Source organism: Leptonotus elevatus, chromosome 8 (assembly GCF_054856555.1).
Source record: "Leptonotus elevatus isolate MCC_2025b chromosome 8, RoL_Lele_1.0, whole genome shotgun sequence".
In the NCBI taxonomy this organism is placed as follows: domain Eukaryota; kingdom Metazoa; phylum Chordata; class Actinopteri; order Syngnathiformes; family Syngnathidae; genus Leptonotus; species Leptonotus elevatus.
In genome coordinates, this window is record NC_141246.1 from 12,845,842 (window position 1) to 12,870,423 (window position 24,582).

The following is a 24,582-nucleotide window of genomic DNA, read 5'->3' on the forward strand; positions in this document are numbered from 1 at the left end:
ACCTACCTTTCTAACAGACGGCTTTGTTCCGGACCTTTTTGCGGTGACAGTGACTCACTGTAGTTGGTTCACTTTGGAAAAAAAATAGCGGCCCTGTATTCGTCTGTGCTAAATAAAGATACTAGAGAATGCAAAAATAGGTCAAACATTTACTTGAGTGAATACAGAAAGCAATAATGTGCACGTTTGATCACTTAAACAGCCGAGTAGGGTATTACCATACAAAAAGTAATGCAGTGTAAGTAGGAGGGGGTTAAATGTGCACTTGTTTATACTGTATTATTATTTTTTATTTTTTTTATTTTTAAAGAGCTCAGTATTGTTCATTCGGAAATGTCATCATCATTGCTCTTTTTTATTTATATATATATATATATATATATTTTTTTTTTGTATGTGTATGTGCGTGCGTGAGTGTTTATACTGTATTATTAATGAATGCAACAAAGATAAATTGCCTAATACAGAGGTGTAAAAACAAATTTTCATTGCGGGCCACATCGTAGTTACGGTTGTAATGACTGAAAAATGTGTACATAAGTTTCCCTTGAAATGACCAATCACGGCTCAGCTTCAGAAACCAGGTGATCCGTGACAATTGTGATGTCATTTTTAGTCAACAGTAAGGGGCAAAATGGCCGCCCCCTGAGGTGGATTAATATTTTAAAGAAAATTCGACATTAACATTTGAGTGTGTTTTTTTTAACATTAAGAATCTCTGCTTTAAACCATACAAATACCACAAACTATCATTCCAAAACAGTTTATTTCAAAATTATATCACATTATCCTACAGGTGATTTGATTTTGAAAGAATACATCCGAAGTGTGTATGTACATGCTATGGATGGTGCACATGTATTGTTGTGACGTAGAATACAAAATGCTAAAATTACAATCTGGGAACAACAATGTTTAAATCCCAGCTTCATGATCTGGTTTGAGATCGCTTCTGTAATGTTATCACAAAAAAAGTCTTTGAGAAGTCTTCACTGAGCTTGATTTGACTTTTAAGTACTTGTTTGACTGAAGGCATCAACACAGAATGTAAGAGCAAAACAGAGCAATTTGATGCCTACAACATTTCAAAGACTCGTATTCAAAAATACAACAAAAAAAGGTAATCAAAAACAAAAGATATGACAGGAAAATAAAAAACATGAAAATTAAGTTAATAATGACAAAAACATGACTAACCCTAGACAAGAAAAAAGTTACAATGTAGAGTAAGCTCAAATTTGATTTATTAAAACGCAGCAAGCAAATCGAAAGTTCTTCAGAATTGGAGAAAACTTGCAGATTTGCGGGAGTGTGTTCCAGATCATCATCACCAGATAAAATGTGCTGGAACGAAAATACACAATGGTCCTCCAATGGTTCCTGTGGACAAAATGAGCCTTTTGTTTAAGATTAAAAACTTGACCTGTGTTAACTTATACCCCCACCCTTTAGTCAATAAGCGATTGAAAATGAAAAAAACAAAAACATGGCTGATCGTTTTTTTTACCAAGACAAAAAAAAAGGGGGTGGGATGGCTTCATTAGGACTGAATTAGTTTAGTTCATGTTTGGCTTGGAAGATATTTTGTAATGTTTTATGTGTGATAGGAGCCTAAAATTGAATTATGAAACAGCTGTCACCTTTCTAATTAAAACCTATACACATTTCAATCTCCAGTATGTTTGTGTTTCAGGGGGCCTTATATGGAGCAGAGAGGCACCGAGGGGCTAAAACAAGAGTGGTTCACCAAATATTTCTCGTTCTGAGCACAAACAACCTTCCCGACACTTCATCGCTTCTGCTTGACGTGCGCATGCGTGCGCTCTCCCCCACATATACACAAACGCTCGACTGGGAGCTCCACCGATTTTTTTTTCTTCACATGGTCAAGCACAAGGAGACACGGGGTTGAAGAAGCTACAAAAGTGTACTGCATTGTGGACGTGATGGAACGACAGCGCCATCGGCTCGCTTGGCTCAGAGCTCCATACAAAGAGACACCCCCAGTCGCGGTGTTGGTCATGTACTGTCAAATAAGGTTGCATGGATTTGAATGAAAATATGTTAATCTGGTTCAGTTGCATTGATATGAATTCCTTTTTCGCTGAGTGGTATGAAATCGGTGGAGTGCTCTTCCAACAGACTCGTGGGCTCATCACCAGCAAGGCCATCTCCAACATTGCCTCAAAGCTCAACCAAAAAGTGCTTCTCAAAACACATGCCTGACCTCGACTCGGCCTCCTGGATCTTGTTTGTGTAGTCTGAAATGTCTCCATGTTTAGTTTTTTTTTTTTTTTTTAGTTGGATCTTTTTAAAAACAGTCTTCCTTTTTTCAATGCAGCATTTGCTTGAATATGATCACATGGTTATAGAAGGCAAATCTGGAGATGTCGTCCACCAAGTGTCTCTTCAACGATGGAGGCATTTGATGTATTCAATCAAGATCCTCATTAATACGGACACACACTTTTCACTTCCCATACCAAAATGAAGCTTGTTTTGATGCAAAAATGTACAAAAGTCTTAATGAACAAATTGAATAAATATTTTGTTTTTGTACTCAATTCTTCTCGATGTGCTCATCAGTTCAAAAGTGCAGCGAGGATATTTATAGACGTCCCCTAAAGAGTGCTTATTAAGTATGTAGTACTGTACATCTATTTTTGGGAGAGGTCTTAACACATTACCATAATGAAACTGATGGTGAAGTGAAATGATCGGATTTCCAGTCAGTTTCATGAATTAATAAAAAAAATAGTCGCGACATGACAAACAGATTATTTGCTTATTTGGGCCGTTTTGATACGTTACAAAGGAGTTAAGAAATGCAATTTAAGAAATTGATGCTTGGTTTTTGAATTGCATTTAACTCATTTGCTCCCCAAAATGTATAAATATGTTCTATTTTAAATATTACCATGCTCCCAAAGACGTATTTATACATTTATTTTATTTATGCTAAAGCATACAGAAGGCTTTAACGCAGTCTCTGAACTGAAGAGAATGGTTGAAGCAACGGTAGTTATTACAAAAACGGAAAGCAGAGTATAAGAGATCAACCAGGGTCATGGTGCAAAAAGCTTTTTCACCACTGTTTTAAACAGATTTGTGAATAATGGTGAAACAACTTAGCTATATTGTAATGCTAATTGCTGCAAAACGGAAACAGATAGAAATTATTTTTTTCCCCGATGAAATGTTAAAATCTACAAAAGGTTTGAATACAGAGTGTAAAGGCCTACTGTGTTTAAAACGTTAACGCCTATCTAGAAAAGTGCATTTATAAAGTGTGTAGTGAGGTGTTAGCCTTAAAACATATATAATAAATGGAAAAAGTCTAGTATGAACAAAAAACATTTAGAATAAACGAAAAATATATATATACACTGTGTTGTATAAGAAGTAAATTAAAAAAATACTTTTAATGGAAAAAAAAGATTGTAAATGAAAAAAGAACATATATGATAAATGAAAAAGCATTCATAATAAACTAAAAATCATACCAAAAAGAATAAATATATATAATTAACGGAAAATAAATAATAAATACATAAACGTGGATTTCCTTTATCGCACGTAGTTTTTGGAACGTAACACCTGCGAGAAACGAGGGAACACTGTATACTTTTTTTTCCTGATGAAAGAAGAGACTAATCTTTCTTTTGGTAGGTTCCATGTTTTTTATAGCAATGGAACACAATATTCTGCGAGCCTTGCAAAATCAGTCAAAATCCAGTAAAACAGCCGGGAGCGAATGAGTTAAAATAAAATAGTCCAATTACACACACAAAAAGTATTTATTTACAGTGTTTAGAAAATACTGTAATAACCAAATAACATTTTGTCCTTGCTTCACAATTGAACCAACTATCTTGACAGCAATTTTTAGATCGTATCGATTAACTAAATTGGACAATTTTGAAACAAATCTCTCTCTCTCTCTGCCTCGTTGAATTGGCAAAACGTGCAAATAAACATGCAATTTTGGGACAGAAAATACTCACAAAATGTGCATGTTAGCAAAACATGGGACATGTCTGGAGTGCCTCCGTTGCAGACGTGTACCGCAAGATGTCATCATGAAATTGTGAGAGCTCCTTCCGTGCGTCCTTGCTGCCCTTCCCGCGGTATCTCATGGCGAGCAGCTTGGTGCACAGGTAGTGAAGCCACAACACGTTGCTATGAGGGTGGTAATCGCTCCACTTGTTACTGCCACAGACAAAGCATGGCAAACCTTTTATGAATGAGACTCTCCATAAGCCTGGGATGTTTTCCCACATTCATATCATTTTAGTCACTCTCGACCACAATGCAGTGGCCTAAAGAGATCGGGTCAATTTACGTAACTGGCTTGAAAAAGATTTTCCTCTCTGTTTATCCATCTATGCTAGCAGCATATAGTCACACGACAGGCAGAATAAATAAATTAAATGCCTCTACTAGATGACAGAAGGAACAGTTAACATTCACACAACAGAAGAATCGCACACACTACTACTAAGAAACAGTAAAAAAATAAAAATAAACTGACCCATTTTCTTCTTGCATGAGTCTATAGATTTCGAATTGATAATCGCCCTGACCAAGGAAGAGCGCTTCATCATTTGCGATGTCGCAGGACACTGTCAGACCATCTGGATAGAATAGAGCTTAGTTTCATTCAATTAAACAAAAAAGAAAAAAAGAAAAAAAGAGAAGCTCAGGCAGGAGGTGAGTTGACGGCTAAAAGGAGAAACGCCACTGACCAATTTCCAATCTGGACAACGTGTAGTCAATGATTCGGACACACACGCCTTTCGTTTGTAACGAATGGGCTTCTCCGTTGAGGAGGAAGCTGGCCGTCTTCTGTTTTGTCGTTTTCACCAGCACGTTGCCCCAGTGGAGGTCCCTTCAGAAAAGGAGTCAAAGTAACAAGTGACAAATCTGGCATTCAAACAACTTGACTTCCAAGTCCCGACATATGGTCAATAGTGTTTGTATGTAAATACGTCAAGTCAAGCACTCGGCCCCCAGCGACAGGAAAGTATTGAGTCATTATTCATTTCAATATGGCAAGGGCTTGTAAATAAATAATGGTGATAAATGTATCATTAAGAAGGAAGAGATCAAATGCACTCAAGCCGCAGGCGTAGTGCGTACAAATAACTGATGTTAAGAATATGCTAATTCAGCATTTACAGTAGGCTATACTGTACCAATGTATAACTAGGCATGAAAAGAATGACCCAAATTTTTAATTCAGCCCTTTATTAAAATGTTTTAGTGTGTACCTGTGTTCAAAGTGCAGCTGCTGCTCAGCCACAGCTAGCGCGGCGGTCACTTGATGAAGGATACTCTTTGCCACAAGCACCGACGACAACTTCAAGACACAACACATGTCGGAATTTGAGATTGCTAAGATTCACCTTACAACGTAATGTGCTACTTAACTCAGGATCTCTTATTTCCTGTTGGGTCTAACTTAAGTAGAGACAGGCAATGGCAGATCTGGGGTGGGGGGGGTATACTATGAATGTTCAACATCAGTAAACTGAATACCTTTCCATTGCTGTTCTCTAGGTCGACACCACCAAACTCAAACTCCAGGATGAGAAACAACTGGTCATTTTCGAATAGATCTGCACAACACACAGAGACAAGCAGCAGTGTGAAACGTGTAAAACGGCATGTTATTTTCACCTTACAATACAGTGAACCCGTCATAGCGCGATTCATCTTTCATACCCCCCCACTATAGTAATAATTTTTAAGTGGCCATTTATGGGTTTTAACAAAAGTTTGAATTGAGAGTTATGTGCTTTGAGTGTAGTACCACAATGTGCCTCAACATGCCGGGCAGCAATGAGAGCTACTAGAATAGATGTAGTGTAATTAGAGAGCAAATGTATTCATATTATTAATATTTGTTTCCTCCTCCTGGCACTCTTGGTATCAAGATGCAGTGGAAATTTAATCAATTTCCATTGCACTAGTCTTTAAATTTAAACCAAAAGCACCATCTAAAGGATGAAATTGTGTTTCCTGAAAAATCTGGGGGAAAAATTACATAGGCGATTATTTTAAGAAGGCCTCAATACGAAGGTCTGGATGGGGGGGGGGGGGTGTCACAGTACTAAAAATGATCACTAAAACTATTCTGCGACAAACACCGTAGAATATATTCAGTAAAAATATCCTTGAAGAGCGTGTGAAAGCAGATTTGGACTTTCTTGTGTTCATGTTGCTGGATTCAAAAGAGCGTTCAAGACAACAAAAACCTGGTCTGTCGTTCTCAGAGCCCTTCTTCCTATCAAAGGTGTCCCAGGCCTTCAGGAACTCAGGAGGGTAGCAGCCTTGGACACAGTGGAGACTATGAGGGAACGAGGCAAACGTCAAGAAGCGCAGCGGGACGAGCAGGAGGAGGAGGTGAGAAAAGAAAGTAGAGCGAGCATTTACTTATCAAGTCCAATGAAGCAGCTGGTCTGGTTATATTGCTTCTCTTTCAGGCTGCTCAGCTCCCTGTAACAAAACAATATGGTTTACAAACCCGATGCTCAACATTTCTACAAAATTATGGAGGGTAAACACCATATATGTGAAACTTATATTATATAGTGCGCCACAAATAAAACGACAGATTACTTTGAGATAATAATTTCATGAAGGATCTCCCCAAAGGTCTTCTGGTCTTCACCATTCACTTTCTCACCACCCTCCAATGGAATGACCTGGAAGAAGAAGAGAGTCCTCAGTGTTCAGTCATCATTTTCAATGCCAACTGCAAACTTTTTTTCTTTCTTCTTTTAAAGTATTTCCAAGCTTTGCGAATGCCCAGGGTTGGGGAATCTAAGTCCAGAAAGTAAAAACCCTGCCACAGATTGGCTTTAGCCACAGGTGCTTCTACTTAACTGGCAGGTAAACGAGCTCATCGAAGCACCTGTTGAGACGGCGGAAACACATTATACTTCATTTTAAATGGTCTTCGGCTTTCCCAACTTTCAGAAATTATTCTACCCTACGATTGTAACGTTTTTTAAACCAGGATAATGTGCCTGTTTAGTGTGCAAATTAGCCAGTGACACATAAAAATCATGCATATGTGCACACGTACTTTAAGAGCAACCGTTTCTCCTGACAGGTTGCTGGTGGAGAAGACCTCACCGAATGTGCCCTCCCCAATCTTGACACATTGCCTCATCTGTAGCGCAGAAAAACACTCCTTCCACGGCAGCGGCGCCCGCTGTCCGCACTCGGTGTACACCTTCTCGGCATCTGACAAACCTGGGTCATACATTAGCTGCGGAGTTGGACATTTGCAGTTATTTGACAAGGGTTTTTTTGTATGCGGACGGGAATACGATGACGCCTTCATTCATACCTGACTGAGGTCTGTTGGCCCCAAGTTTTTAGAACTCTCTGGTGTGATCAGCACTGGATAGGGACCAAAGACAGTGATTAAAAGTCGGATGAAGACAAATGAGGACAAAACTCGGGTTTAATGGGCACATGTGAGCTGTACCTTTGCGGTGTATGGAGAGGGAAGATTTAAGTCGATTCCAGCTCGGCGTAAAGTCGGCCAGCAGCGACGACAGGTTGAGGGGACGCGTCCTCACTGGGGTGGAGAAATTCATTGCGTGTCCCTTAATCCCCTAAACATCAGCACAGATGGCCCAGTTCGTCACTGAGGAAATCAGCATCGTCGCTATACATTTTCAATTTGATCTATTGAAGGCCGTTGCAATCTGATGTTTTATCACAGCAGTTCTCGACCCTGTTTGGAGGTACTGATGTGAACTCCAGCAGTCTGCATTTTTAAACATTTGCTCATGGCTGCCCTCTCTTGTGGTTGTTATGGCGTCATGCTTACCTCCAATCCATCAGGCTGAGCTGGGATCAAATCGTCGATGGTGCAATCGGCGGCCCTCCTTGGACTCTTCCTCTTGAACGCGCACGGTGCTTGCAAGCTGCTGTCGTTCTTCCAGCGACTCACGCTCAGACCACTGACACATGCCTTGCGGGTGGTACCGGGGCGGCTCATGAAAGGGTTCTTTCTCGTCTTCTTCTTTTTACCATCCAGGCCAGAAGCTTGCTGGTCAACTTTTGAGTGTTTGTTTGAGGCTTCTTTTCCCGAGTCCACAATCTCGTCAGAATTAGACAAGCCCTCTTCCACACCCTTGCATGAAGTGTTTTGATCACGATTATTTTGGCGCTCGCTACTTGTCAAATCCTCACTGGTAACATCTGAACCGTTTGTGGATGATTTACACGTCCTTCCTTTTCGCTGAAGCTCCTTTACTTGTGGTGAAGTCAGTCTCTGTATTCTTACTATGAGTTTGTAAGTTCTGCATTTTTGGATCAACGACATTGAGAGGCTTTCTGCCCTGCACTGTGTGCCAACAGCGATGCTTCTTGATCGTCCAACAGACAATTTTTCCAATCGTTTAAGCGCAACTTTGGGGCTTTTTCCTTGAAATGAATCATAAGCACCCTGTTTGCTTGCTGACATTTGCCCGGGAAAGCTGCCTGTCAATTGTTCACAACTGAAAAACTCCAAGCTACTGCTGGTGTGCTGGGTAGACTCGGTGTGTGCTGATGTTGACGCCTCCATAAATTCACTGTCTGCCAACGGTGGCTGTGACTGTGACAGTGCAAGGCTGATGGGAATATCTGAAGCCACGGACTCCAGCTCACTCCTTGTGGTTGACCGCCTGTCAGTTTCATCTTCTGTGGCAGCTAAACAAGACTCGTATAACAGTTCTGGTGGTAACACATTACCCATGAAAATCGGCTGCTGCTCAGCAGGTGGCCTTCTGTGAGCTGAGTTTAGATCAGCAAGGCAAGAGGAGTAAGCGTTCTGGCTGCAAAGTTGATTTAGAGTGAGACTGTCTAATCGCTTCACTCTCACATTGCAACGCTGGGACAAACACTTCTCCTTCAAAAGTTCTGCCAGTGACAGCAAGTCTTCCACTCTGGGCCCGAAACAGCTGCCATTTTCACAGTCTGCAGTCAGCAGAGGTAGGCTTCCCGATGTTGCATCATTCTTCAAAGATGTCATGTCCATTCTCCTTGGGTGGATAAAAAGATCCATCGAATGTACTTCATGGACAGGAGGGCATGTTTGGTCATTCAGTTGCTGCTTCTTGTCAGAGTGGAGCACGACTGGCGATGAAGAAGATGGCTGATTTGGAGAGTTCTGATCGTCTTGGCACGTGCGTGCATCTATGCGGCTGACGGACAAGGATGTTGGGTTCAGGGACTGATTGGTGTTTGGGAACTGAACAATATGGGGACGTTTGCTCGACAGGCGAACTGAGGGCGTAGAACAAAAGATGGGCTTCCTGGGTTGCGGCCCGATGCTGAGATCCGCCGAATCGTTCAGGAGCACGTTTCGCACGGGGTTGGTATCCAAGTCGCTGCTGGAATTCTCCACACTTAAATCTGCATTTGCCAGCGGGGCTGTTTTTTTCTTGTGAGGAAGACATTTTTGACTTTCCTCCCCAGAAGTGAAGTCATCCAAAGAGTTGAAGGCATTGCCTTTTGTATTTGAGACTTTAAGTTTAGTGGTAACAGGGCGGCGCGGACGACAAGTCACAAAACAGCCCAGCGGAAGATGAGGAAGACTGCGGAAAACAGGAAGGAGAGATGACTCAAAACATTTGTGAACCCTTTGCATTTAGCACAACAGAAGGAACATGATGACTAGGGATGGGCATTTGAGTCGATTCAGTGATCAATCAATCAATCATTTTTGCAATCATTCTGTTGATTAATTGAAATACATTTTCAATTCATCAAATCTTGAAGCAACTGAAGCAAATTTGATTGCACTACTTGGCCACAACCAGTCTCTGTTGATTCAGTTTCAAATAGTTTGCTTTTTAAAAATACACCATGACATCAGCTTTGGGAAACTGAACTGAGAGGTCACTACTCCTCTGGGCAGAATTATTCTATTCCCTCTCATGTAGGGCTGAACAATCCATATATAGCTTTGGCAATATTTTCTAAAAATAATAATAATAATAATGGTTGACATGTTTTTTCCCCCCCAGACACTGGCTAATAGTATAGAAGGGTCGGGCGATTATTGAAAAAATAATCACGATTATTTTTGATTGACATTGAAATCTGGCTTAATAAAATGAAAATTCATTATTTCAAAACATTATTTTAACTACTAAAACTCAACAGGCAAAATACTTTGCCCATTTTGTTGGAAGGGTGTTTATTTAATCTTTCAATTCACAATTTTGCTTGTTTGACTTTTTCATTGTTGTGTTCATCTCTTTTTAAAGATTAAATAATATTGCAAAATAAAATTCAGAATTTTCATCTGGGTCCATATTTTGAATAATAATAAAAATAATTATGGATATTGACTGATATGAAAGACAAATATCATGATACTTTTGCACATAATAATACAAGGACTTACTTGGAAGTAGTATTGATTTGAAGTGAACTTTTGTGTCTTTTCGCAGGAGATGAAAGGTCTTTGCTACTCTCGCTGCTGGTCGGACAACATGTCATCTTCCTCTTTGATGTGACTGCCGCTTTTTTCCTGCTAATGCATCGACAAAGATCAGGTCAGAAACAATTTTGACAGAAAACCTCTGCCAGATCATGTCATGGTTTGTGGTTAAATAGCATGGGATGACTGCTGCTTCAAATGAGAAGAAGCTGAATAGAAATTAAATTTAAAGCGCTGTATGCTCCACACGTATAGGGGCTGTTCTCGGAAATGGTGGTCCGCTCCGAGCTGTGGATGTTGACCCAGTTTGAGTGTTTTTTCCCCCCACTTTAATATAAATCTCTTGGTTGGACTGGTGCCAGCAATATTGCATATGCAACGCACTATTTTGTGTGTGTGAAGTGTCTGTATTCTTGGATTTGAAAGCCGCAGTGGGAGGTGATCAGTAGCTCAAGTGCCTAGAAATTGAACCTGCGTGCTGTACAGCCCCTCCAAAAGACCTTACAGAGTGAGCATCCGCCATGGGCATAATACTGTAAATGTGAGAGGCAAAGCAGAAATTGCTTGTGTAAATATTTGTGTTGGTGCACAGACCGGGTTGTCCTGTCCCGCGGAGCAGGCTGAGGACACGAGGCGAGGGGCACGATGACAACATCTTCATCCGGGATGTTCTCTTTCCCCTTTCTCCTAGTTTGGCGTTTCTTCTTTCCATTTTTTGCTCTAAAAATTGAAAAGCATTTTTCAGTGACATTTGAACAGCTTCTCCCCTGGCTCTTTAGAATAATGTCATTATGAGTGTTTTATGACACGATATTTCACATCTTTAACTGTCAGTGTTGAACTTATCTGCATCCCTTAAAAAAAGATATGCAAGACCGATTCTTGAGGATACTACACTGACCAAAACTTAAATGTGGAGTACAGATCCAGACAGCAGCGACCCCCCGCCCATTGTGAAACTCTTTGCAATGATGGATGGCTTTCACTTGCGGTGATCACAAAGCTAGATGCTAATGTGACCAATTTTCTTCCACCACAATAATTGGCAAGCTATTACCTTATTACACACACTTCAACTGTTGTTAAATGATGTGCGGTAGCAGCTGAGCTCAACGACATTGGTCATGTTGGCAACGTTCCCATCAAAGGCAGTGCATGCACATTGAAAATAAGCCATCACTTGCTAATTTCTCTACCGATTTTCATGAAGCTTCTTTTTTCTTCTTCTTTTTTTTTGTCAACGCCACAGTTTAAGTATGGCTGTTGCTTTTGGGTACAGTAATACAATGACTTACTGATTTGTCTGACATTCCACAGAAAATGACAGATTGTCCTCGCTCTCAGTGATGATCAGACACTTCTTGTTCCCTCTCTTTGTGACTGCGGCTGCGACTGAGACAGGTTTTCTTTTTCTGCATCAAGAGAGATCAAGTCAGAAACAGTTTGGACTTTGGACAGAAAATCTCCGCCAGGTCGTGGCATTCATTTAAATGACCCAAACTACAGTAGTAAGCAAGCACACCATTTCAGTTGAATTACAAATTCACAAACTTACAAATATATCAAGCATTTTGGAGGGCTAATGCAGAGGGCGGGGATTGGTGGTCACAAACCTCGTTGAAACTGAGAACTATTTCTTGTCCACTTCGAAAGATCTTATGAACTATGGATATGAATTATAGTACCACAATCTAGCCGAAGATTCCAGGTAGCTGAGACCAGGTAGCAGAGAGCAATTTTAACAAATACAAAAATCAACAACCAACGGAGTACAGAAAGAAATCATTCTCGCAGTCGGACATTTGAGCATTTATGACCTCACCAACCACAGTAACGCGTCGTCATATTGAAAAGGGGGCATAACACAAGCAGTTGCTCTGTCGTGCATTGGATCACAAACGCGTCAAACTTCGGTCTTATTTGCAATCTGTTGTCCGTCGGAATGACTAAAAGTTGCTGTGTTGTGGGTTGTAAGACAAGGAAGAATATGGAGCCGCATCTGCAGTTCTTCAATCTTCATTATTCCTCGTGAGAAGAAAAGGAGACACAAATGGCTGCAAGCAATCAATTGAGGAACAGTGAAAGCAGGCGGTACTGTGGACGATTTTCGCCTGTGGGAACCTAAATCCAGGCACACTTACGTTTGAAGCCAACATTTTATTACTAGTGAGTAAAAGTTTAATCGATTTGTTGCCCTAATCAGCTGCTCGGATTCATTTTCATTCAGCCTTATTTTGCCGTGAACTGCTCTGATTGGTCAATCGCCAGAGCGATATATTATTGGCCTGGCGGGAATTGGTTATTTTGCCGTGACGCGAGTCATGCACTGCGTGGTTCCTGCCTGGTAACACCCCACTTTGTTCTACCGCAATTCACGGCAAAATAACGCTTGGAGGCAAATTGCTGGTTACGGCAAAATAACCACTTTGTATATACTACCAGTTTGCTCACTTCCACACAACACATATTCCATGTATTATTGCAAGTCATTCTTGTGGTTCCCAATTAAAAATCGTCACTTATTTCTCGGTGCTAAGGTCAACATGGAGAACCACCCAGATTATGTACCCTCCATCTTCCCAAAGAAAGAAAGAAAATAAAGTCCTGGCTCTGGGTGTAAGGTGGCACGATATGAGAGAGCATCATGGAGATCTCAAACAGGTACATGATTAATATATCATGCATGACAGGATACAGGATCTTGAAGTAATTTTATTTTATTTCTTAATGCATTACAGTTCCTGTCAGATGTCAACCCTTAAAGTGCCCACAAAGAGCATCACTCAAAGCCTGCATGTTTTCAACTCTAAATGAAACAGAACCTTGGTTTCATGATTAAATTGCCTGACAGGGAAAATATTCATCAAATCTACCCTCCAGTTTTTCGTGCCAAATTTCCTACACTAACCACATTTGTTGACCGTTTCGAGAGCTTCATCGAATCGCCAATGACCTGCTAGCCAGAGCTCAGTGCTACAGTAGCTACAAAAAACATTGTACTGTTAAAAGTATTTGTTGCTTGCAATCCATTGGGAAATGTCACATTTTTGTCTAGTTGTTGGGGTCCACTCTAGCGTTTACAAAAGGTAAGAAACAGCTACCTGCCAGGGAAGTAACGATCTCAAGGAAAATTTCCTCCATGAGGATGCATGTTGAACGTGTTATATAAAATAGATTTAGTGTTCTGAACGGTACACTGCCAATTCGATGTGTGCAGAGTTTGAAAGAGCTGGGATGTACTTTGTACTTTGTGCGAGTGTGTGCCATTTTGAGTAACATTGGAAATGATGAACAGTAAATTGAGATCATCTAACAAATCATTGTGATGTATTCATCGTATTTGATTTTGGTCATTGCAGTCTTTTGATTGTTGCAGCAGATGTGCTCTGATTTGTTTTGTTTTGTTTTTAATTTACATGAATAAAGTCTTATGACAGTAAATGGTACCTCATTTGTTTTATTATTTATTTTTTCCTATTATTTGCAATGAAACATAAAACATGATATAAAGTAAGCATACATTTTGTTGCACAAAGATGAAGTAGAATATAAGTCAATAAAAAAAACTGTGCAAACACCATAAACAATATTTACATGCTATGTAAGCAAAACAATGCAAACAAGCTCACTTTGTTTTACGGCAGTCTCGACAATAGCATTTTCTTGCTTTTGGCAGCATTTTAACTTTCAAACATACCAGGTGAAACCAGTTGTCGCATGAGTCACATCCCACCATAGGCCCTTCTTCTGAGATGGTTTTACACACGCAATAAAGTGTCTGGCAGTGACAATTATAAGTCATGCTGAACGAGTTTTTTATGAAAAAAGGTGCAAAACACAGCTGAAATATATTAACTTCGGGCAACATTTGCCTAACGATGTTTACCTGTGCGTGCCCCCTTTTCAAAATGACCAACACGTTGCCACTCGAGATGACGTCATCATGACATCACGCCGACTGCAAGAATTATGGTGACGGGAAATTATCCGATGTCACTTAAATTTGTTTGACATTTTTTTATTGCTTACAGGCAAATGTAGAACAATCGAATGCTCTTCCATTAGATGACAGAAATCTGCCCAACATAATAACATTGTGATTAACTAAACAGGCTCAGAATTTTTTTATTATCTTTGTCGAACCCTAAGCAAAAACGGGCGTTTTAGCTGTAATGCTATGCCACATAGACATGTATTCGTGTATTTCTTCAAAACAACTAAAAACTAAAGTGAACCCTTGAACTTATTTAAAGGATTGTGCGCTTATTTTTGTTTGTTTACCTGATTTTAGTGTATTTGATGTGTTCATCAAAGGAATCGTCTGTAGAATCGGAGCTATCGAAGGCCTGTCTGTGCTCCTTTGGTGAAATCCAGCCCGTCAACTTGCGCCTTTTCTTCCCGTAAGTCCTCATAAATATTGGCTTCATTGTGGTCATTTTTCTGAAAAATACTTTCTTAGTACCATTTGCCTGTATAAAATATTAGATTGGATATCGGTGGCTTGCGTCGCTAGGACAGTTTGTTGTAGTTGTACCCGCTCCTTGTTCAAACTACAGCGATCACCCGCCGTCTGATTGGTTGACAAGGTGTAGGGCTTTCTATGTAGCGCCACCTCTCGGATTGGAAGATTTGCTACTTCACGAATGAAGCGCCCGCCAAGTCACTTTTTTTTTCTTTCTTCCCTTTTTTGTGATGATGAAAATATGTTAAAATATAAAAAAATATTAATGAATGGTTCATTGGTACCGCTTCGAACTGAATGTTGTAATAAACAACAATAAACATTAAATAACAAGAAAAATTTAACTTGACGGTATAGCCGGTATCAACTTGAAGTAACACAAATAGCCGCTAGATGTCAACAAAAGACTGCATTATAGTGAGACACGCAAACACTCTAAATTATATGATGTATTGTATTATACAATTAATTTTAATTAAAGAGTCCTGTAAAGTAACACACATTACTTGCTTGGGCCCTTTTATCGAACCATTTTGCACTGATCCAAATGGCTATTGCCTTCTTGCCAAAACTGACTCGATAATCCACATTTCAAGTAATCAGTAATTGCTTTGTGGTTTGGCACACACTTAAGTTTTGCCAATTGTTTTTTAAGTGAATGCACAGCATCAGCATCCAATTTGTTTAATTGCATTCTGCCTATTTCAAACACGATTTGCTCCTAGTCGTGGCAATCATCTTGCAAATGATCAAATGTGTTGTACAACAGACGTGTTCTGCTTCTCTACAAGACTTCATGTATTTTGTTTTCATGTGCGGCAGTTTGTGATGTAGACATAAATACAACTGCATAGCAAAGTACAGACACAGTAGGTATTCATTGTTAATTCCTCGACTTTGTGTGTATTTTTTCCACTAAGTACATGATTATGTACTGTACCTGTACCTTATATTCATGATTAACCCCAGACAAAACTCAGCTGGTCTACTAGACCTTTTCCGATATGTTATTGCTTTCTGGCAGAAGTCTTAAGGACACGGCGTGTAGATTTTTTTTTTGTCATCTAGTGGTGAACTAATAGAATGCGAACAACCTAAGTTTGAAGCTTGCGCATTTTGAAGCACACCCACTTCAGTGCCCCAGAGAGTTCACAATTTGTCTCTTTCATGTATCCGTAGCAAAAAAAATATGGCAGCTTCCTGTAAGGTGAGGCTCGACAAATGAAATATAATTAGTGATTACTAAACCTACGATTAAATAAATAAATATATACATTGTTTGCATATTACTGAAATTAATAGTGTTTTTTAAATACATGAACAGTGAAAAATCAAATATTTCTACACACTGTCCTGACTGCTATTTGAATGTGTTCATAACTACTTCCACCTTGTCTTAAGCCCCAGTTCCATCTTAAGATAAACACCCCCAAAGCACAATGCTGCCAACACCATGCTCCACTGTAGGTTTGCTGTTCTTTTTGGTTATAAGCAGTGTTATGTTTGCACCAAGCATACCTTTCGGAACTACAGCATGGCCAAAAGTTCAACCTTGGTTTCATTGGACCATACTACATTTTCCTCACATATGTTTGGGAGCTTTTGCTTTGATTGGTTTACCCTAAACACAGCCAAATATCACTTATAAGAAGGTGTGCACATTTATGGAAAAATATTATTTGAGTTTATTTTTACTCTCCCTATCTGTACAATTGATCTATATTCTATTTTAGTATTGATTTATTTTATTCACAATAATGGTTAAAGAAGTTTGGAAATTATTTTATGTGTTTTTAATTGGGGGGCATTTGAACAGGCTTGTGGAGACTTTTGTTTTGTGGGGGGCAGTTCTCGAGAATGGGGGAGGAGCCTTTGCTGTTTTTGCTTCCGGAGCAGCGTCCCCGAGTTCCCTCTGGGAACTGGGAAGAGCGGCATCTGGATGGGCGGGAGGGAAATAGCAAGACGCGGAGAGGAAACAGAGGAGAAGAGAGCTGGAGTGGGAGAGAGAGCAGCGAGTACGACGTAAACGCACCGGAAAGGAGGTGAGTGAGGAATTGACACTTTTACAGCGGTCGACCGGTGTCGTTCTCTTGTCTTTTGGATACATTTGGCTCTGAAAGGTGGAAAAGCGGGGAGTAGTGGGTTACGCGCCCTTGCGCCGATTGTGGCCGGCCGAGCTGCGGACGGACGGTTCGCGGCCGAGAGTCGGGAAGCTGGCGCCTCGGATGGGGCGTTCACGGACCACAATCGTGGGTTTTGTCCACTTGTCACACTGTGATTGAGTTTTCCCCTTGAAAACAAGCGATGGATATACCTGGGCTCTAACGTTGTGTTCACGCAAAGGGTGCTTAAATGACCAGTATATTTGAGAAGCACGCTTTAAGCATTTACGTTGCACATCATAATCAACTAGCGGGTGAAGCTAGCCATGAGTTGGAAGTTTACAGATTACGTGAATGAAAACCCAATGAGTACCGGACGCCTATATATTTATTTCGTTTGCTTAATCTAGTCTATTGAGGCCAAACATAAACGAAGCGACGTGACTTCATCCTTTGTAAGCATGTGACATTAGTTTTGGATATTTTTAGGGGGCTGTTAGAATAATCATCATGCCAGTTTCAGATAGTTGTTTGAGTTAAGTTCATTTCAATGTGTAATGCAAATTCACAGCAAATACAACTCAATTTATTCATTAAAAATGAACATCCACCTCTCAGTGCAGAGGTCGTGGGTTCAAATCTGGGCTCTGGCCTATCTGTGTTGAGTTTCCTCCGGGTACTCCGGACCCAGTTTCCTCTCACATTCCAAAACATGTATGTAGCTTAATTGATTACTATAAATTGTCCGTAGATTTGAATATAAGCATGGATGATTGTTTGTCTGGTGTACCCTGCCTCACACCCCAAAATCAGCCGGGGTGGGCTCCAGCACACCCGCAACCATGTTGTATTCAAAACAATACATTACACACTAACATTTCAACACCATCATCTTGTGGCTGTCATCCAGAGAGCGTGTCTCACGTACGTCTCTCGTTTCAGGGCAAACAAGGTCTTTGTGAAACAAACACACAACGTGTGACATTCTTCTTGACTTTGCTCACATTGTTGTGTTCAGACTTCAGGCTCTTATATTGGTGCACGGCGCTGGCTGGACTGAGCAATGCCAGCCTATCTCCGGCTCGATCGACCCTTGAGAGAATACATATTATGCTTCTTTGTTTTTGCCCACACATGGAGCCACTGACATCCCTGTTTGTATTATAATTGAGAAATTTAGGGATAGATTATTTCCAGTAGTTGTAGATTTGTTGTATTGGTCCTAAATTGAATCTTGACTTCTATATCTTGAGCAAACAAATTCTTATTATGATATGAGCATTTGTGGGTTACATTTTTTCTTTCTTTCTAACACTTTCCTCTGAAGTTTTGGGAGTTGCAAAGTGGGCCAGTTAAATGGCTCTCAGACTGTATATGGTCCATGGGCCATAAGGATTGCCACTCCAGTTGTCACAGGAAAAATACACCGACATTGTTGACAATAACAAAAATTGCCAAAGGACACATTTTGCTTTTATTTTTTGGGAGAGTTCCACTGAGGTTTTTCCTTTCCGTTCCTTCCTTGCGACCTCAGTCTTATCGTCTAGTTTGCATCCAGCAGTTATTTATAAATTTCAGTGAAAACATGCATGCTTTCCTTCAGCAGATCCGATATGTCTCTTTAATGTGTAGATGTCATTGTAGATGAAATGGTGCAGTGTCATCCTCGCATACTACCCCCCCCCCCCACACACACACACTCACATTCACAGTCATATTGCATCCTTCTCCCCTGTTCTCTCTTTTTTTTTTTTTACATAATCATAAAATACATACACACTCACTTTGTAGCATGTCTACAATCAAGAGTGGCTGACTGGGGGGGGGGGGGGGGGGAGTGCCTCTTGCATTTACAGGCCACCTTTTGTGCCAAGCACTGCTGCACTGTAGCTCGGATAAAAGTGCATCTGTTTAATGCGACTAACACTTTAACTGACAGACCTACACTGTCTACCATTGCACACAAAAATAGCAGATTATCTCATGCCAGCTGCCACCGTGTGAATCACAAAGCATGTGGATGTTACTGCTCCTGCAGTTTGGATGTAATTATGTCGGCCATACTTTAAATGAGTGCAACTGTGTGTGTGTGTGTGTGTGTGTGTGTGCGTGTGTGTGTGTGTGTGTGTGTGTGTGTGTGTGTGTGTGTGTGTGTGTGTGTGTGGTTAAGCTTGTGCACAGCAGCTGATGAGAAAGGAGTGTGTGTTTGCAATTTTGCATGTGTGTAAGAGCAATCAGATAAAAAAACAGGCTGATCTGTTATCGCTGCCCTGCTTCCCTTGCGAAACAATACAGCTTGTCCGCCCTTGACCAAACAAGCGTGTAGATGTGTAGCATGTGCACATGAGTGTGTGTGTGAAGACCCTGACCAGACAGGACAGATGAATGATGAATTAAAAGACAGCAAAAGAGTAGATTTGTTGCAGGCTGTCATCTTGGCAAAATGACCACATTGCAGTTTGTTGGTGCAGTGTGTTTCATTGACTCTCAATAGGCCTGTTGTGTTAGCCAGTAGCCACTGTTAGCCAGGCCGCATAGTATATATGTGTCTGCATTGTTGTTGCAGGGAGCAGACACCCGTGAGGTGTGTTTGAACAGAGAAAGGAGCACAGAGGCCCCCCCTTCATCCTGCAGGGTGGGACACTAAATGACAGGCGGGGACCATTTTCTGCTTCCATCTGCCTAATAGTCTTGTCCATTCTGGCAGCTTTCATCCACATGTTCCTAATCGGTGCATTTTGTCGGTCGGCTGCCTTCCTGTTGTCGACAGGAAATGTCATTAGATCATGTTTGATAACTGTTGTATAATCTTTTTATTTTTATAAATCCACAATGGAAATTTGACATTTGAACATACTGTAGTTTAACGTGTAATCAGGTCCCTAAATAGTGGCACATCAAGACAATTCTAATCTTTTTGGCTTAAACACCACCACAAGGGATTGGTAATAAAACAAATGATGCTTGAACTGCAGAATTTCAGCTTTATATACTAAATATACAGCTGTATATATGCCTAAAGAGATGTCAAGGGTTCCTCCAATTTGTCCGTATTTTCTTATGGGCAGTTGCCATGTGTTGGCAAGCTCGTGTGGCTAAACATGATGCACAGCCTCCCCTGTAAAAGTCAGTAATCATCAGCTCCATGCCTGCGAATAAGCTCCAAGTATGGTTATCACAAAAGGAGGGTGAGAAGTAATTACCGGAGAAGCCATGCTAAATCGCAAAGCTATCGTTGAATGTGGTCCTGAAACCCCAAAATAAGTACTGGGTGATAAAGTACACGTTTTACTGAAGTCGGACTGAAACTGCTGTACAACAAACTACAAACAGCAAATGAATGTGTCCACTATCTTGACAGACAATATAATACTCATACTCGCATAGTAGCATCCAACCCGCTTTTGTAATATGCTTCAGGTTGTTTTCCATCTGCGCTTTAACGCACCGTCCATCGAGTTCTGCAACATTTGTCTTAACATGAGCAGATAATATTGCCCAAAATATTCCAAAATTCATCCTGCTGTTTTTGCCAGCACATCGTCAATAAATACGAAGGAAGCCGTTCGATTGTCAGCCAGACATGCCCACGCCATGGCTCAAGTTGATCTTTGTCTCATCTGGCTGTAGGATGTTGTTCCAGAATAGTAAAGACTTTTCTTCAGATGTTGTTTGGCAAACTCAAATATGTCCTTCCTGTTTTTGAGGCTCAATAATTGTTGACTTTTTGTGATGAACCCTCTGTATTCGCTGCGGGTGAAGTATTCTCTTGATTGTTGTCTTTGACACGCATGCCGTACAATGTACCTCCTGGAAAGTGGTCTTGATCTGGCCAACTGTTGTGAAGGGGTTTTACTTCACTAGGGTTTTTTTTTTTCAGTCATCTTTCACCATTGTTTTTTTTTGGTCTACCAGGTCTTTTAGTGTTGCTGAACTCACCGTTGCATTCTTTCTTTTTAAGAATGTTTCAAACAGTTAATTTGTCCATATCTAATGTTTTTGCATATGATTAAACACATTGATGAACACTTTATTTATTACTTTATTTCGAGTTGTGCATTCTTTCACTTGTGGTGGCCGCTCTCATATTGAAATTTCTAGAACTTTTGTCTATTCTTTGTAAATGGGATAATGAGGGAATAACACACACCTGGCCATGGAACAGCTGAACAGCCAATTGTCCAATTACCTTATATCCTTTAAAAAGTTGGCACATATACAAACGTTTGTAATTCCTACTCCGTTCACCTGATTGGATGTAAATACTTGCAAATTAAAGTCAAAAGGCTGCAGTTAAATAACATCTGGCTTGTTTCAATTAAAATTCACTATGGTGGTGTTTAGACCCAAAATGATGAGAATTGTGCCAGTGTCCCAATATTTATGGATCTGAACATGTAATAGAACCTCATCGAATGCCGTAAACCATAATTTTGCATAATGACTTCAGCTCATTGGTGTGTACTCTCTCTGGCTTTTTGTGTGTTGCCGTCAAATATAAGCAATGGCAAGGAGTAAAAGTTAAGAATTTTGGAGCAAAGACTGGAGAAACAACCAGGCTTAAACAGGAAGATTACTTTTCTTCAGTTCTTTTGTTAATCATTGTATTTGATGGCCATAATAATCAATTGTTGAAAAATGAGTTTAATTGTATGGAATTGTATTTTACACATTGCAACACTCCTAGTTCTGGTGCATGCCCCCCCCCCCCCCCCCCGCACATTTCTTGCTCTCTCTAACCATCCCTTTCCTACCACATGAAAGCTGGAAAGTGATGAGCGAATGTGTAAAAGCCTCAGGTTTGTCTGCAAATTGGCACTCTGCTGCATGTTGTTGGGTTTCTTCAACATGAAGCTCCTCCTCCTCCCTCCTGGCTGTGATCTCCAGGAACATTCAAGCTGACTGGCAAATGTTCAGCTATTAATGGGCACCTCTAATGCATACAGAATCAGCAGGACTGTGGAAGTAGACCTTGCCAAGTGATTTTCAGTACCCTGCTAATTAGAAAGCATGCAGGAGGCTATTTACTGTATAGATTAGCGCATGGCATTTTGGCCTCCTGGCATCTTTTTGTTGCTGCTTGGATGTTGCTTTGGTAAGCTCTGCATCGACTTGTGGGATCGAAGCATTCGCAAAATGATTAAGTCAGCCTGATCATTTAAACCACTCAATGTCACACAGTTGCACCAACTCTGCAAAGTCGAAATATTTTCGGTTTGGAAGGATAAACCAAAATCTGGCTTGTGTTTCCACTTGTGTAATGCAGGTATCTAATCTAACAGTACATAGAGGCAACCCAGTGTTATTGAGGGCGGCATGGCACAGTGGCGGAGTGGTCGTCTCCAACCTGGAGGTTGTGGGTTTGATCTCTGGCCCTTGTGACCACGTCCAAGTGTCCTTGTGCAAAATACTGAACCCCCAGTTGCTCCCGATGCTGTGCCATCATGAGGTGAATGCGATGAAAGGACGTACAATGTCATTCAGAAAACCTTAGTTCAAATTCCAAATCATCAAAGGATTAACTAGTCATGTTTTGAATGTGTTATTCCGTAAATGCGTTAAAAAACTAACTATAACATATGCTGAGAAGTTACTATTTTCCCCCTCAAAAAGGCATTATTGTAAGGGAGTCATCCAAACATCTGTTATTCCTTTAAGACCGTCCTGAGTTTCAAATGTTTGTATGTCTTAACATTGAGAGGTGAACTTAATTAATTTCCAGTAACTTAATAAGTGAACAGTTAAGAATGTTAAAATATTGCCTAAAGTTAATAAAGGTTTTATGCCGGAGACAGTTTGACTATGGTTTGTTTTGTATTTCAATTATTTACTATGGGCGAAAGAGTTTCTAAATCCAAGTTATAGCAGAGAAGACCTACATCCTCACTGAGATCGCATTCTTGTTGGGTAAATGAACACAATGGGATTGGGAAATGATCGTGGTCGTTTGGGTTTCTCACCACATTCATTTGTTGTGTTGTCATATCCTGTCATGGCTCAAGTAGTGTAAGCAGACGAGCAGACCGTTTCATCAGTTTGTTTGTTATCCTGATGACTCGAGATCTAGTCATCTGATTGCCATGAAACTTTGTCAAACGGTGGCCCTTTCCCCTTCAAGGTATGCATCTGTGACTGTACAAACTGGTCATGATCTAAGTAGAAGTTGGTCAGCCGTGGCGGAGGTCTACACTCTATTGAGTGCCATTCACATAATTAGTCATAAACCCCCATTTAGTCATCTTAGTGACTGTATCAGCATTTGGATTTGGATTTTCCACTGGCAGGGCATGGAAAAAGAGTTTTGAGGAACGCTTTGCTCGCAGTGATAGGACAAAAAGAAGACATTGGTGGAAAAATGAAAAACAAGAGCTGGGGGACTGGATGATTGAAAGCACGGGAGGGGGGGAGGGGGAGGGGGTGACCATTGCAGCGGTGTCTGTGGCTCCTCTGGCAACGACAGGACATTCCTTTTCTGATGAGTCACCCTAGCGCTCTGATCCACTTTCTTCCCTCCTCACGTCTCGATTTTACTCTAGTACCCATTTTGATAGCCTCTAATATCAGGACATCCTTCGCCTTTAGTTCACGGTTGTTTCAATGCTACAGCCGATCACATTGGACACGTTTGCGGTAACGATAAAGCTTTGTGACATTTCACACTTTCTGGTGAAATGTTGAAGCAAGGCAACATTGGGGATGCATAAACACACACACACACACACACACACACACACACACACACACACACACACACACACACACACACACACAAATGTGTTGTTCATGCCCAGACTTCCTTCTCCCCTCGGACATCCTGTCACATTTCAACTATATATAGGATATGACTATTCTTTGCCCTGCTTCCTCCCTCGCCTGCTCTTGTATTCATGTTCATGTTTGGCGAACTGACCGTGAGATTTTCTTTTTTACAACAAAGGTTCTTCTTTTCCACAGGGTGGATGGATATAAAAAGTCTACACACCACTGTTTAAATGTCAGGTTTTTGATTAATTAAAAAAAACAACTAGACCAAGATAATTTAGTAACTTTATCCACCATTAATGTGACCTTAAACATGGCCGACTCAATAAAAGGAAATGTGTTTTTTGAGAGCGGAGCTTAAAAATAGATAACTGAGATCATGTGATTGCATAATAACACACTTTCCTTCATGCATTTGGGAGATTTTAAGTGTGTTTTTACAATATTTTGAAACCAAATTAGAACTTTTTGGCCATGGTTCCAAACTATGTGTTTGGTGCTAGCACAACCGCGACTGATCATCACCAAAAGAGCATCTTACCTAGAATAAAAATGGTGGTGGTAGCATCAAGCTTTGGGGCTGTTTATCTTCAGTTGTTATTAGAGGTTGTGCACACTTCTGCAACCACATATCAAAATGTTAATTTTTTTATAGTTTTTTTTATTTGTCACACTAATGGAAGTATCAAATGATTAATTTTGGTCTCTTTGTTTATATCACAAAAAGCTGCCATATGAAACAGGTGTGTGTGGACTTTTTTTTTTTTTTATTAGCCACTGCACATGGAGCACTAGAATAACGTGCC

General features: G+C 40.5%; 3 protein-coding genes across 9 annotated transcripts in view; 2 read left to right on the top strand and 1 right to left on the bottom strand.

Annotated features, from left to right (window-relative positions):
- The window catches only part of fam184b (family with sequence similarity 184 member B), a 31,655-nt gene extending 29,096 nt beyond the window's left edge, over nt 1–2,559 (top strand). For both annotated transcript variants that reach the window (XM_086082690.1, XM_086082691.1), the window contains exon 18: nt 1,694–2,559. In XM_086082690.1, coding sequence (XP_085938816.1) covers nt 1,694–1,766 — 73 coding nt within the window. In that variant the 3' untranslated portion in view covers nt 1,767–2,559. The remainder of the gene's footprint in view (nt 1–1,693) is intronic.
- Nucleotides 748–15,005, bottom strand: haspin (histone H3 associated protein kinase). 4 transcript variants are annotated; one of them, XM_086082693.1, is made up of 17 exons: nt 14,732–15,005; nt 11,746–11,862; nt 11,045–11,170; nt 10,415–10,543; nt 7,847–9,599; nt 7,499–7,628; nt 7,358–7,410; nt 7,091–7,276; nt 6,622–6,707; nt 6,436–6,498; nt 6,258–6,349; nt 5,539–5,618; nt 5,271–5,359; nt 4,746–4,888; nt 4,532–4,634; nt 4,005–4,209; nt 748–1,380 (listed from the first exon to the last, which is right to left on the bottom strand). In XM_086082693.1, the coding sequence occupies exons 1-16, from the start codon at nt 14,884–14,886 to the stop codon at nt 4,017–4,019; spliced, it is 3,498 nt and encodes a 1,165-aa protein (XP_085938819.1). In that variant the 5' UTR covers nt 14,887–15,005; the 3' UTR covers nt 748–1,380; nt 4,005–4,016. The 4 variants fall into 4 exon arrangements, with proteins under 4 accessions (XP_085938819.1, XP_085938820.1, XP_085938818.1 ...); XM_086082694.1 differs by lacking the exon at nt 748–1,380 and having other exon boundaries at nt 3,779–4,209; nt 10,415–10,540; XM_086082692.1 differs by lacking the exon at nt 748–1,380 and having other exon boundaries at nt 3,779–4,209.
- A 1,852-nt stretch (nt 15,006–16,857) lies between these two features.
- The window catches only part of apbb2b (amyloid beta (A4) precursor protein-binding, family B, member 2b), a 51,091-nt gene continuing 43,366 nt past the window's right edge, over nt 16,858–24,582 (top strand). For all 3 annotated transcript variants that reach the window (XM_086082468.1, XM_086082470.1, XM_086082469.1), the window contains exon 1: nt 16,858–16,954. The gene's annotated coding sequence lies outside the window, so the exon portion shown is untranslated. The remainder of the gene's footprint in view (nt 16,955–24,582) is intronic.